A 12841-nucleotide genomic window follows, 5' to 3' on the forward strand; every position below is an offset into this window, starting at 1 on the left:
ACTATTAATCACGTTTATTAACGGGAACACCCTGTATCACTGGCTATATTTTACGCAAGCATTTTTCATCCCTGGGACTGCAGTGAAAAAATTAGTTTATCACACAGCAGTGTATTGTTTTTGTTGCTAAAACCTTTTTTTGTAATAAGTGATATCCTGATATTCCTTTTATAAAGGGCAAAAAAAATGTTTTATGGATGTTTATGTAATTCTAAAAGAATGCTGGTTCTGAGATATATGTTTAGGCTTACCATGGAAGCAAAAATGCATGCTTATGGTGTTCTTGGAGTATAAAAAGTAAGATAATGGACAATAATTAATAAAGAAATGAAGACATCCTTTTAACCTGCCACCACAATAAATAGCTACAGCTATAGCTGAGTTTGGATCAAAGCATATGTATTTGTTAGAATTTCTCAGGTGAAGTGTAGACACAAAGAGAGACAATTGATGTTCAAACACACTGTCAATCCAAACTGACTGTGACTGAGCACAAACTTCAGTGTCTAGGTGTGCAAAGCCAAAAGAGGCTTAACAGAAAATGCTTATTTAAGGGGTTCAATACTCATGCAGTTAGAATCATTCTCTTCCAAATATGCAATATTTTTCAGTTCTTTTACATCATAAAGTACAGGTAAAAACAAAACATGTGGTTTTGAAATAATGTGAAAAGGCTGAGGGTGTATAAATACTTTTGCTAGGCATTACTTTGGTTTTCCTTTGCTTCAAAAACATTGTATAATTTGTGTAGTTGATCAGATCAAGCTACGTATACCTAGTTTTGCAGAAGTAATAAGGACAATTAAACATCAACAATTTCAAATGTTGTCAATAATATAATTTCCTGTCAGAAATAAAATGCTTTTAATCCAAATCACTGAACGTTAAACTAATAGGTTTTTGGCAAAACACGTTTGTTTCCTGCAAAAGGTTTCCATGTTTATTTGAACTAAAATGGCATAAAAAGGCCTTCCAGAATGATTTATTAAAGGGACCTCGCTCAGTAAGGTCAAACAGGGTGAGGCAGTTGATAATATTTTACTTGCTCAAATATTATGGGACTTTATTCGGTCAGCAATGGGCTTTGTAAGTTTATTAAAGTACTGAGAGGAGTTTGATTGACAGAAACATAATCCAATCAAATGCGTACGACGCCATTCGCGAACCGGAATGCCCCGTGTGATTGTCCAATGAACACACGGCAAATACTGAAAAGGTTTGTCTAGAATTCTCTATAGACCAATAGAATTGAGAGCTTTACGCCTGCAGTGCTAAGTGACTCCGCCCCCAGCTTCCATTTCTGAACTGAGGAGACGCCGCCGCGCTCGCGTACAGCCCTCGTCTTTTTTTAAAATATACACGTTTAAGTAAATAAAGTCGGTTCGGTGTCGCATATTTGGGCCACTGCCTAAAAATAGCGAGTGAAACAGCACACATTGTGTGTCGTGGAACGCTGTTTGAGTTATAGCTAGAGCTGAAGCTAGCATTTTATTTCCCATTTTAACTTTACAGAGCGGCGTTTTCCGCCGTTTTTTTTCTTTTCGCCACCCCGCTCACTCTACCCCCTTGTGTGTGAGTGGGGGCCTGCAACGTCGGTTTAGCCACGAGGCGCGTCGGTAGTGTCGGATAAGAGCGATGGCGGAGTTCGGCAACGGACTAGCAGATGAATCTCTATTAGATTCAGATCCCGGACATCCCGAACTGGAAGACCCTGGTGTCGGTGACGAAGAACCGGGGTTAGAAGAGGGAGAGGCCGCAATTGAAGACCCGGTGAGTAAAGGGTATTGTTCCACGAGTGAGAACCATCTTGAGTACCAAGGCACGTTAGTGTTTCTTCGGAACAGTTGGTTTAACAGAACCTATAGTTTTTTTGATCTCCTTCTACAAATCATTGGTCACATGCCGTCTGATAACGCTACTTCGTTATCAACCGCCATTGTGGTTCACGCAGTGCAGCAGACTTGGGTGGTGACATGCGTGGTGTTCGCGGCCATCTTGGCGCAAGAGCAACACCAGTTTCTCTGCGCTAGAGAGAGCAACCCTAGCCTGTTGGGGGTGGGGGGGAAATCCTCGTCGCAAAAAAAGGGAAAAAAATGCAGGACGGAGATGCGGGACATTGTTGGGGCAAGCACCGGACAGGCCTCCGCCGTTAGCTGTCGTTTTAAAAGTCTACCTCCGTAAGAAGGCGACCGGCTGACGGTAATTTCATCTTTTATCTCCTTTCATTTTTCTTCAATGAAGCTGCTTCTGCTGTTCAGGCGCTGCTGTGCGCGCACACGCGAATGACCCAGCGGCAGGAGGCTAATGTTAGCATCAAATGCTGCACCCTAAATGACCAGCGAACCTGGCAACTGTTGTAGGTAGTCGCGGGATAAATTTGCGGCACGTCATGGTAGCTGTCGGGCTAATTGTGTTACACGACAGACATTCATTCAGACGGGATAACATTGGTGTGAGCGAAGAATAGCTAGACGAGGCCGACATACACTTGACCATCTTTTTTTTTCTCTCCGTTTTCTGTGCGCCTTGGCCGACTGTGGGCTGTAACCTGCATCACAGCGAGTTTAAAATTAATACCAGCTGCACATTTTCAATGGACTCACACATGCGTATTCTATCATTTGCACGTCAGTGCATATTTCCCAGGTAATTACTGGATAGCATGCTTTGGCGAGGAATTTAGGTTTTCTTGTCGAGAAACCGTAGCTGGGGACGCAGATGGAAAAAGGGGGCTGCGGTATTTAAGGGGCTGGGTTTGCGTCTTAAACCGTTTTTTTTTTTTTTTTTTTTTTTTTGTTTGGCTAGAGGAAAAGAGGGGAGCGTGAGACCTTGTTCTCAATATGCGTCAAAAAATAGGGGTCAGAACGTGTCAGATGCAGGTGGATTGCTCCACTGGTCTACATATGAATCGTGCGGATATTTGTGATGTCTTTGATTATAAAAAACTGAATGCAGGAAGAGTGCCTCGGCTACTGTAACTCCCTTTGTGTCCTCTGATTGGGAGTTCCGAATTTAGGATGATTCTTGAGTGTTACTGTGAGCAAGTGAATAAAAAAAAAAAAAGGCAAATAGGCAGTGGCTCTGAATGATGCTGGAGCGACTCCCACTGTGCTGCAGTGCACCACTGTCAGACAGGAGGGACTTCACACACGTGAGGGCACAGTCAAGTCAGTATTCAGTGCAAATGATGTGACTGTTTTATAGAAAAATGTGTTATTGAATGAGAACCTATGGCCTCAGAGCAAACTGATCTCAGTTGTTTGAGTTGAGCAGTTATTTGACAAGTAAGTCTCTGGGTGAAAACACAAATTTTCTTGGATGGTTTGGTGTTGGAACTTGGGAGTCAGAATTTCTAATTTACATGATATTAATAAAATGCGTGGCAATGTGCAATGATTTTTGTTTGTAGATGACAACGCTATTTTTTAAGAATTGTATTTATTTATTTTTGGCTTTGGCAATGACTGCTAAATGGTTGTAGAAAACATGGCCGATAAAATGGTTGACCATAAGAAGTTGTAAACCCCAAGTTCCCATTTAAAGGTATCAAAACTAAGAACATCTTCAACAGGTTATTCTGTGGTGCACTGTAGAATTTTATAAAGATAAGTTAATTGTCTGACCTATGCTTTAACGCATTAATTTGGGATAATCATGTCAAATATCTTTTAGTCATTGTCTATTTGAAACCTGTCTGTGTCTGCTGTAAATGGATTATTTTGATGGAAAAAATGGCTGTGATTAAAATCTTTTTGAAACTGGAAAGATTTTTAACAGTTGCACAACTATGTAATGAATTAGTGGTATGTTTTTTTCCCCCCATTTGTTGGCTCTGTTGGTTTTTAGTTGTATGCTGTTCAGAGAGGAAATAAAAAATTGCAGAGAAAATAACCTGCAGCTAAAGGCCATAGACTGGATCTACTCAAATGAGGACTTTTATCTTTGGTGCATATATTTTTAAAACCGTTGAGCATCAACATAAGATGCATGTCAATGGTTACAGTTTGTGAAGCTACTAGTTTGACAGACGTATTGGGAATGTGCGTGTTTTGCAGGAACTGGAGGCTATTAAAGCCCGGGTCCGAGAGATGGAGGAAGAGGCAGAAAAGCTGAAGGAGCTACAGAACGAGGTGGAGAAACAGATGAATCTCAGCCCCCCACCAGGTACGTTTGTTTTTCGGTTGACCAGTCTGTACTCTTCCTCTTTATTTCAGTGAAGGGAGGACGCTATAACAGTGTTACCTGGCTTCATAAAGACAATTTTGTCTCAATGTATCCTTTTGAGTGGCTCTGTTTTAACTTTTTTTTTTAAGTACGCTGAAAAGGTTAGTTCATTATAACAAATAGAATTTTCTTTCTTTCTTTCTCTCTCTCTCTTCCTTCCTTCCTTCCTTCCTTCCTTCCTTCCTTCCTTCCTTTGTCTTGGTGCCAAGGAGAAGCCCAACAAATTTACTTTCATAAGTGGAGCATTATGGCTTTTTTTATATACATATATATATATAGCCTGATCTGAGCTCACAGATAAATTGAGCAGCAGCAAAAGACTCTAAATAAGAAGTGGAAGAGGCATGCTTGTGAAAATATATGGTTTGTAATGAATGTGCCGCCAGAAGTGGTGATAATGCAAATAGCTTAACTTTTGAATGTTTTGTTTGCTTGAGCAGTCCTACATCGCCAGCTGTTTGAAAGAAAATTTTTGACCTACGAGTGTATAACTGTGGCAGAGCAAAACCACAGTTTTATTTGCAATTTCTAAGACAAACATAATCATTTAAGGGTTTTTTATGAAATTGTCTGGCAAAGTGTTTCCAACCACAGCAACCCCACCCACTTAAATTTTTTACTAAAAAGGTATCCAGCTTATCCAAAAGTTGTTCAATTGTTGACCCAGTTGGACTTGCAGCTCAACAAAGCCGCTAGCTGCTTCACATGTGATATATTTCCAGTGCTGCCTCACATAGCTGTGGGCCTGCTCTGTGGCTGCCATGGTGAAGAAGACAAGTTGTTACTAATGCAGAGGAGCTCAAAATAGGTTTCTACCTAAATGTCCTTTTGCTATTCCTGAACTCTTCATTAGGAGCTCCTTTTTGGAAGATGAAAACTTAGGGGCACACCCTAGTGTTTGGCCTGGGGTGAGGGGTCAGGATGTCTCAACATTACCTTAAGGAAAAACCCATCTTACAGGACAAAATAAAAAAATCTTGTGATGCATAAATTTTTCTGGATGACCTGATTAAGGCAGAGGCACAAGTGTCTGTCCCAACCAGAAAATTGCTTGGCAACATAAGACCATTACAGGCAGAGTTCAGGGTACGGCCACCACTCTTAGCAGAGACATGCAAAAAGGTTTGGATCAATGAGCTCTGATTGGCCAATAAACTTGAGACGTAATGTGAAGCATATAAACTAAAAGTGCCGTAGCTTTGCTATATGATTCTGTTTTTTGTTTTTTTTCTAGTTTACATAAATCCTGTTTTCTGGAGTTATCTGCATCTCTAGTTATTCTGAGGTCACCATTTCAAAATAAAATGATTCAGTGATGTAGTGAATCAAATACAGGACTGCTTTAAATAGTTGCACATTTTTCCACATAATTTCCACATTATGAACTGGATTTCTGTATCGTCTTGACTGTTGCTGCATAGATTTTGATAATTAACGAGTTAAACTTGAGATTTCGTGCGACTGAGTCATAAGAATATAGAAATGATTTGAATATTCTTTTTTTAAAAATATATAAAATTATACAGAAATAAAAACTAACTTTTTATTTCTGCTAATAAAAAGTTAGTTCAGACATGTGTGTCCCAGAAAATTGAACAAAAATTTGATTATAACTGATGGTGCAGAGGTTATTTTGGGACAAATCATGCAGCAAACCCTCTGTTCCTAGACTATACGATCACCACAAATGTTGGAATTTAAAACCCATAATTGTGCTTCCAGATCTGTCCTTGTCTGCCTCACAGCAGTCATATTGACTTCTTCTCCCTCCTCTGTTTTCAGTTGGTCCTGTCATCATGTCCATCGAGGAGAAGATGGAAGCAGATGGCAGATCTATTTATGTTGGCAACGTGAGTAACAGTCTGTTGTCGTGCGCTATGTTTGACGCGTCGTTTGTCACTTGGAGTTTAGTCAAAAAAAGGGAAAAAAAGACACAGTTTCCTATGTTGCTACAAAAAGAAAAGGAAAAAAAGTTGGAATTTATCCTTATGAAGCGGGTCAGTAATTGTCTGTGTTTGTAGTTAAATGAACTCCAGACATTTTCCAAGACAAGCCTGAAAATCCTGTTAAGTTTTCTGTCATGAAAGGGCAGCATTCAGCACTTCCATACTTGTACTGTAGCTTGAAAGTATTTAGAATACAGATATCCTGTGCTGTAGTGCTCAGCTCCCTGCTGTTTTGTTCGGGTTTTGTTGGCCTCCCTCTCTCCTGCCCTTTTCCCTCTGACACTTCAATGGCTTGGCTTGTTTTAGTCAGAATGAACACTGTCCCGCACTCGGGTTGCTGTGGTTACATTGTGACTTCTGAAACCCATCAACATGTTCATATTTGATAAATAAGTTTCTTTATTGTCAGATTTGTTGGATGTTGGCGTTTCTCATGTCTTTCCCTGTGACATATCTGGTAAATGTTTTTCTACATTTTCTCTCCTCAGGTGGATTATGGTGCTACGGCAGAGGAGCTTGAGGCTCACTTTCATGGCTGTGGTTCAGTAAACAGAGTCACCATTCTATGTGACAAATACACAGGGCATCCCAAGGGGTAAACTTCTCTCTTATGTGTGCTTTGAGTTGCTGACTAAGAATAAGTTAGCAAATCTTTTAAATGATGCATGGATTAATTTAATTTGGAGATAAATGCAAATGAAGTTCAGTTTTTCAGTGAGACAGGAATAACCTATTTTTATTTTTTTTTATTTGAATAAGTCTTCCAATGAAGGAAGTTTCAGTTTCTATCACTTTAGTTTGTTGGGATATTTAAAACCAGAAGCAGAAATTTCAATTGCACAGAGCCGGTATTAATATCTGTATCGGTCCTGATATTGAAAAGAAATTCTAGTCTCTGTGACAAAGTGACCGATCTATTAAGTCTTAAATCTATGCTTTGACCTTTTGAAAGGTTGGTTACATTTTATTTTTACATGTTTGGCCAATGTTGTCAACCTATAATTTTTTGTTATTTTCGGTACTCCTAATTGCTCTGACTCAACAAATTAAAGCTGCGTTATCTTTACATGTTTGACCAAATCTATAAAGTATTGATGTGTTTTAGTGTGTTGTACTGGTGCAGAGCAATCAAATATATTTATAATTCAGCAAATTTATGTCTGTTTATAAAAGAAACATTTTAATTCAATTTGGCACCGTTTTCCTGTATGTGATTGGTATCTGCCGATACTAGACCTCCGATATTTGAATTGGATCGGTGCAGCCGATTCTGTATTTTCTCAGATTTTTATTTTTTTTTTAATTGCATAATCCTGTTCTTGTATTTAGAAATTTCTGTTTTTTTCTTCCCCCCCCCTCATTTTTAGGTTTGCTTATATTGAGTTTGCAGACAAAGAGTCTGTTAGGACAGCTATGGCTCTGGATGAATCCCTTTTCAGAGGAAGACAGATAAAGGTAAGAAACCTTGACTTTATAACATGCAATAAATGTACATTAACTTAACTTAGTTTTTTCATGTAATGGAAAGTAAAAACAAGATTCAACCTTTGTGATCTGAAACATTTTGCTCGTCAGTAAAATAAAAAGTCCAAGGCAGTGACCATCCAAAAAAAGTTTTTATGTCACACTGGAACTGCATGTTTTGAGTCTGAGAGCTCCTAAAACTGTGTTCAGGTGGGAGCCAAGAGAACAAACAGACCAGGCATCAGCACCACAGATCGCGGTTTTCCTCGGGGCCGGTTCCGATCACGGGGAGGAGGAGGAAACTTCTCCTCGCGTGCAAGATACTACAGTGGTTACACGCCACCTAGAGGCAGAGGACGGGCCTTCAGGTGAGCTGCTGTCGAGGCCTCTTGAGTCAGACCCCTGGGAGCCTTCACTTAAAATGTAACATTAGAGACTGTAAAACATTCCATTTAACTTACGAAAAACACTGAGAGCGAGGGCTTCACTTTGTCTGTTATTATCGCCACTAGAAAGTCTCCAGGCCATTTTATTTGTCAGCTCAATCATACAGGTTTTCTTCTGGTCCTTGCTACCTTATTTAGTGAAGCTTGCATTCATTTGGAACTAGTCTGGGTTGTATCCTTTCATTTTTGTGAGAAAATGTCTGACCCTCAAGGTCACAGTCTCTAATCAGAAACTCCCACACACACACCCAATGAAACCTTAACCCTCCCAGTTCACTCACAGATCTGGCCTGCAAGGCAGAGAGGGGAGAGGCTTGGATAAGGGTAAAACTACTGATACTAATGGACAGGACCTCAAATTCCCCCAAGGACTGATTAAAGGGTGGAAATTAGATCAACTGTGGTTAGAAAGAATCTAATCTTAAACTCCCGATAACTACACAATGTGCCCTCATTAATCAGCAGCAGCACAGGTTAGCATGTCGAAACCATAGAACATTCAGAGTTGTTCCATTTGAACTGGCCTTGATGATTTATCTCAGAGGAGTCTGGTAGCTACATCAGGACTTTTATCACTGCTTTAGTTCAGACTGAGCTGCAGATCTGAACCACATGTAACATTTCACCAGTGCTTTGTCTTATTGTGGAAAAATATCGGCATCAAACCTGGCACGGAGCTGCAGTAAGCTTGGGAAGGTTTCAGTTTTTAGCTGTGATCAAATATCAGGCTTGATGGATTGGTTTTCTGTTCCTAGTTAAAACCACCTCAGCTTGCATTTCTCTGTGTTACAGGATTAAGTAGCCAAATCATATTCCTGTAAAACCTACAATCTACTCTATATGAAAGCTTACGGCAAGAGAAATGAGGCATGGAGCTTTTGGGATTAAAATCTGAAGTAAAAACATTGTAGAATCTCAGTATTTACTCAGATTTAAAACTAGAACATGAATTGCAACTAATGTTATCAGCATTTCAGTAGTATCTCAATGTCACACCTCATTATTTGGCTAAGTACCCTCCTCTGTGCTTGTAGTAAAAAAAAAAAATCAGTATGCACTGCACTTTAATGAAATGCAATAGAACATCTTACTGTAAATAATTCACTTTTAGAAACAAATTTTTAGATTTTTTTATTATTATTATTATTATTATTATTTTGGTTCAAGTTTATTCTAAAGTTTAAGATGTATTCCTGAAGGGTTTTCTTTCCTATTTGACCTTTGACCTTGAGAGAAAAATAAGCAAAGTGGTAGCAGTGAACAATGTTATATTATTCGCTCCAAACTCTAAGACCTTTTTGTCTTATGCCTTGCCCATTTGTAGCCGGGTGTTTATAAAACTGAATAACTCTGCTAGATCATTTTGAAAAGTATTGTACACACGGGATTGGTTTCACAAAAGTTTACATCCACACGAAACCATACAAATTTGCCCCAGAGTATTTTAAATATGCCAAACCCATAGACGGCAATGTGTGGAACTCTAAATTTCAGTTTTCACATAGTTTTCTCAAATATCCACTTTGGAGTTTTTCTAAATAATCCTTTTTAGTGATGCTACAGAGTTTTTGTGTGGATCAAAGGTCACACAAAAACTGTTTTTCCAGATATCTGGCTACATGTGGACTAGGCCACAGGCATGCCTCTTTAGTTTGAGTTGGCACAGAAATGTGTCCACCTTGTGGGAAAATGTTGTGGCCACCTCACAGCCTGCTGAGCGGCAGTGTGCAGCAGCAGCAGGTGTGGTTAGGGCCATCCTGCATTACTCCATGCCCCATTCAGTCAGCATAAAGTCTCTCCAGCACTTTATTTGACATCTCAATTAAACGACTTGAAATTTTCTAAACCTTGATGCCAAAAGCCGACCCAGTGCTGTCTGGATGATCACATCCACATGATTATCTTCCCAAGTACGTGCAGCGAAGAGCCAAGATTTTGATTCCTAGCAGTATTCATAATGTCATTTGTGTTTATTTAATTATTTTTTGTACTCTTATTCATGTGGATTTTTCTTTTTTTGCATGAACATGACCCCTGCCTCCCCTTCCACTTACACCGCACACACACTCGCTTCACAGCGCTCACTCCCAGAAACGAGGGTTCATTACTGCAGCCTGACCTCGGCATCTGGCCTACCGAGCGGCGGGGCGTTCAGTCCCAGTGTGACCCGTTTGTGCTGTCTGTGTGAATGAGAGGCGCTCTGCCGCTGGTTGGCGTCACTCTCTCTCTGTGTGTGTGTGTGTGTGTGTGTCACGTTGTGTTTCTGAGTGTGGATTAACGCTGCAGTTGTGCGTCCATCGTGTAAGTGAATGCGTCTCGCTGATGGTGTGTGTGGTGCTGTTTGTCCTCACGGTCTTTCCCCCACAGTGACCCCCAGAAGGAGGCTCTCTCATAGAGAGACAGACAGAGAGAGAGAGAGAAAGAGGGAGAGTGCCATTGCTGTCCCCCCTCACAGCCCCCACAACCTCCCCACACACACACTTATTGTTCTCACTCAATATCTGAAAAGCAATTTTTCCTCTACTAGTCTCCTTCCACACTGATTAAAAGACAGCCTGTCTCATTTTAGTCATTAACAGTTGACTTTTTATTCAAACCTTTTCCTGCCCTCACGCACTCTCACTTATCTATATATATATTTATCACACCAGGAAATTGGTGTCCATCTTCTTAAGCCAAACAGAAAAAAATCTCACCCTCTTTTTCTCTCTCTTTTCCAGGGGCCGAGGGCGAACAACATCGTGGTATTCCCCTTACTAAACACCCCCCCCTTCCAGTACTCCCCTTACTATCAGTCCTCCCCTCCCATCTCTGTTCCATTTTAAAACACACACATACATACACACACACACACACACAATGAAACTCCTCCCCTCCCCACCAAAAAAAAAGAAGAAACCACTGAGGAGAGGAAAAAAAAAAGACAAAAAATGGAAACCCCCCCCGAAAAAAAACCACACAAACCCCTCTCCTGGACAGAGAGACTGGCTGGCCGCAGTGTGAGATTGTGTGAGAGCGTGCGTGTGCAGAGCTTGATGCGGTCACACCTGGTAAGGTAAACCTCGGTTGGCCATTGGTGGGGGTGGGGGGGAGGTGAAACATCTGTTGGGTTTCTCTTTTTTTGTTTTTGTTTTTGTTTGTTTTCTGAATGGGAGGGATGGGTTGGGGAAAAGAACATAAAAAAAAAGTGGTTTAAAAAGAAAGATGGTATCTCAGGCTGCAGATGTGTCTCCTTTGGTCTGGCTGTGACCTCCTGCTTTCACACCATCACCAGTACAGCCCACCCACTCACCTTCCACCACCATCCAAAAAAGAAAAAAAAAGGGAGGGAAGAGAGGGGAAAAAAGGGAGGGAGGGCAGGAGGAAGGAAAGTTGATGTTTGATTTTTGTTTGTTTTTTTTGTTGTTAGCGCATCCGTGTGAAACGTCCACTAGCTTTTGAGTGGTTGTTGAAATTTTTGTTGTTTGGAGTTTGTCATTACCTCCTGATCCCCCCCCCCCCTTTACCCCACCCCACCCTCTCAACCTCTTCTGTCTGTTTCCTCCCTCTTACACCCTACCCCCTAAAATGTATTTTGTTTATTTATGGATCATCTACTGTCCAGTGAAAGACTGTAGGATTGTATTTTCTTTTCCCCCACCTGTTTTGTAGATGAAGTAACTTTGTTTTCTCAAGTTTTCCCCCAACCAGGCATGTTTCATATCATACATATATATTTTTTTTTAGTAGTCCCCCCTTCATTTCCCCCAGTGCTCCTCCCTCTGTGCACCTTGTCTTCCATCTCTCCACCCCCCCTCCTCTGACTCCTACCCCCCCTCCTCTCTCTGTATATTAGACCACTTCTTGTCGTTTCAGGTTTCAGGACCAGTGGAGGCTGACAACCCCTCCCCAGGTGGCGCCGGCCCCCCCCACTGTCTCCGCAGCATCTCTGTCTCTCTCCGCTCCCGCTATGCACACTCACCCCATCCTGTCGGTGTGGGGAGGCGGGGGAGGGGGGCAGGGCGACCACAGGCCCACCGCGGGGGGCATTTACTACAACAGCAAACGCTGACGATGCTTTTTAACTAACACTTTCAAACAAATTAAAATAAATTTTAAAAAAACAAACAAAAAAAAAAATCGTCACACATCGCCCACAACGAACATACACACCTAACCAAACACACCGCAGTACTGACGGCCAGCCAAGCCGACACATGATTTCCCACACACAGCTGAAGCCAACAATAGCCAAGTGGCAGACAGGCAAGTTTGTGCTAGAGGGGGGAGAAACAGGGTGAGACGAGGGGTGATTAATTATCGAGGTGCGACTCGAGGGCGCCCCCTTTCTCTGACTAGGCGCAGTGCAGTCACGGCTTGTTTGAGAAAGGCTGCCCAGCTAACAGCATTGATTTAAATTGAAGAGTGGGCTGGAGCTGTTTTAGGGTGGGGAAAGTCAGGGGGTGGGGTTGGTCTGGAGACCATTTTTTGTTTTTTGTTTTGTTTTTGGGGAAAAAAAAAAAAATTGGGGGTTTTGGGTTTGAACAAATGTTTTGCTTTTTTATTTTTATTTTTAACCCATGAGTCTGTAATTAGGAGAAAAAAAAAATAAAGACATTGTGTAAAAATGAAATTGCGTCAGTTTTTCTTTCTGCTGTGGTCCGTCTAAGAAATGTTCACTCATGTATTTATTAGTTTCTCATGGAAAATACTGAACTGTTGTGGCATACTTAATTGTCAACGTGAACCCACATTTTTCTACTGAATTTTACAATTCACAAG

General features: G+C 41.0%; 1 protein-coding gene across 3 annotated transcripts; it reads left to right on the forward strand.

The window, feature by feature from the left end:
• Positions 1 to 1258: 1258 nt before the first annotated feature.
• Positions 1259 to 12220, forward strand: pabpn1 (poly(A) binding protein, nuclear 1). 3 transcript variants are annotated; one of them, XM_044104215.1, is made up of 7 exons: positions 1259 to 1770; positions 4056 to 4164; positions 6007 to 6074; positions 6659 to 6765; positions 7538 to 7625; positions 7845 to 8002; positions 11936 to 12220. In XM_044104215.1, exons 1-7 carry the CDS (start codon positions 1636 to 1638, stop codon positions 12129 to 12131), a joined length of 861 nt encoding a protein of 286 aa, XP_043960150.1. In that variant the 5' UTR covers positions 1259 to 1635; the 3' UTR covers positions 12132 to 12220. The 3 variants fall into 3 exon arrangements, with proteins under 3 accessions (XP_043960150.1, XP_043960151.1, XP_043960152.1); XM_044104216.1 differs by having other exon boundaries at positions 1286 to 1770; positions 10801 to 12220; XM_044104217.1 differs by lacking the exon at positions 1259 to 1770 and adding an exon at positions 2043 to 2199.
• Positions 12221 to 12841: the final 621 nt, after the last annotated feature.

Source organism: Gambusia affinis, linkage group LG21 (genome assembly GCF_019740435.1).
Source record: "Gambusia affinis linkage group LG21, SWU_Gaff_1.0, whole genome shotgun sequence".
In the NCBI taxonomy this organism is placed as follows: Eukaryota; Metazoa; Chordata; class Actinopteri; order Cyprinodontiformes; family Poeciliidae; genus Gambusia; species Gambusia affinis.

What these genes read in the sequence shown, in the direction of transcription:
- pabpn1 (XM_044104215.1), top strand. Translation starts at nt 1,636, where the DNA reads ATGGCGGAGTTCGGCAACGGACTAGCAGATGAATCTCTATTAGATTCA. An exon ending in GAATCTCAGCCCCCCACCAG is followed by an intron (nt 4,165 to 6,006) that starts GTACGTTTGTTT and finishes CTCTGTTTTCAG; the next exon opens with TTGGTCCTGTCATCATGTCC. An exon ending in GATCTATTTATGTTGGCAAC is followed by an intron (nt 6,075 to 6,658) that starts GTGAGTAACAGT and finishes TTCTCTCCTCAG; the next exon opens with GTGGATTATGGTGCTACGGC.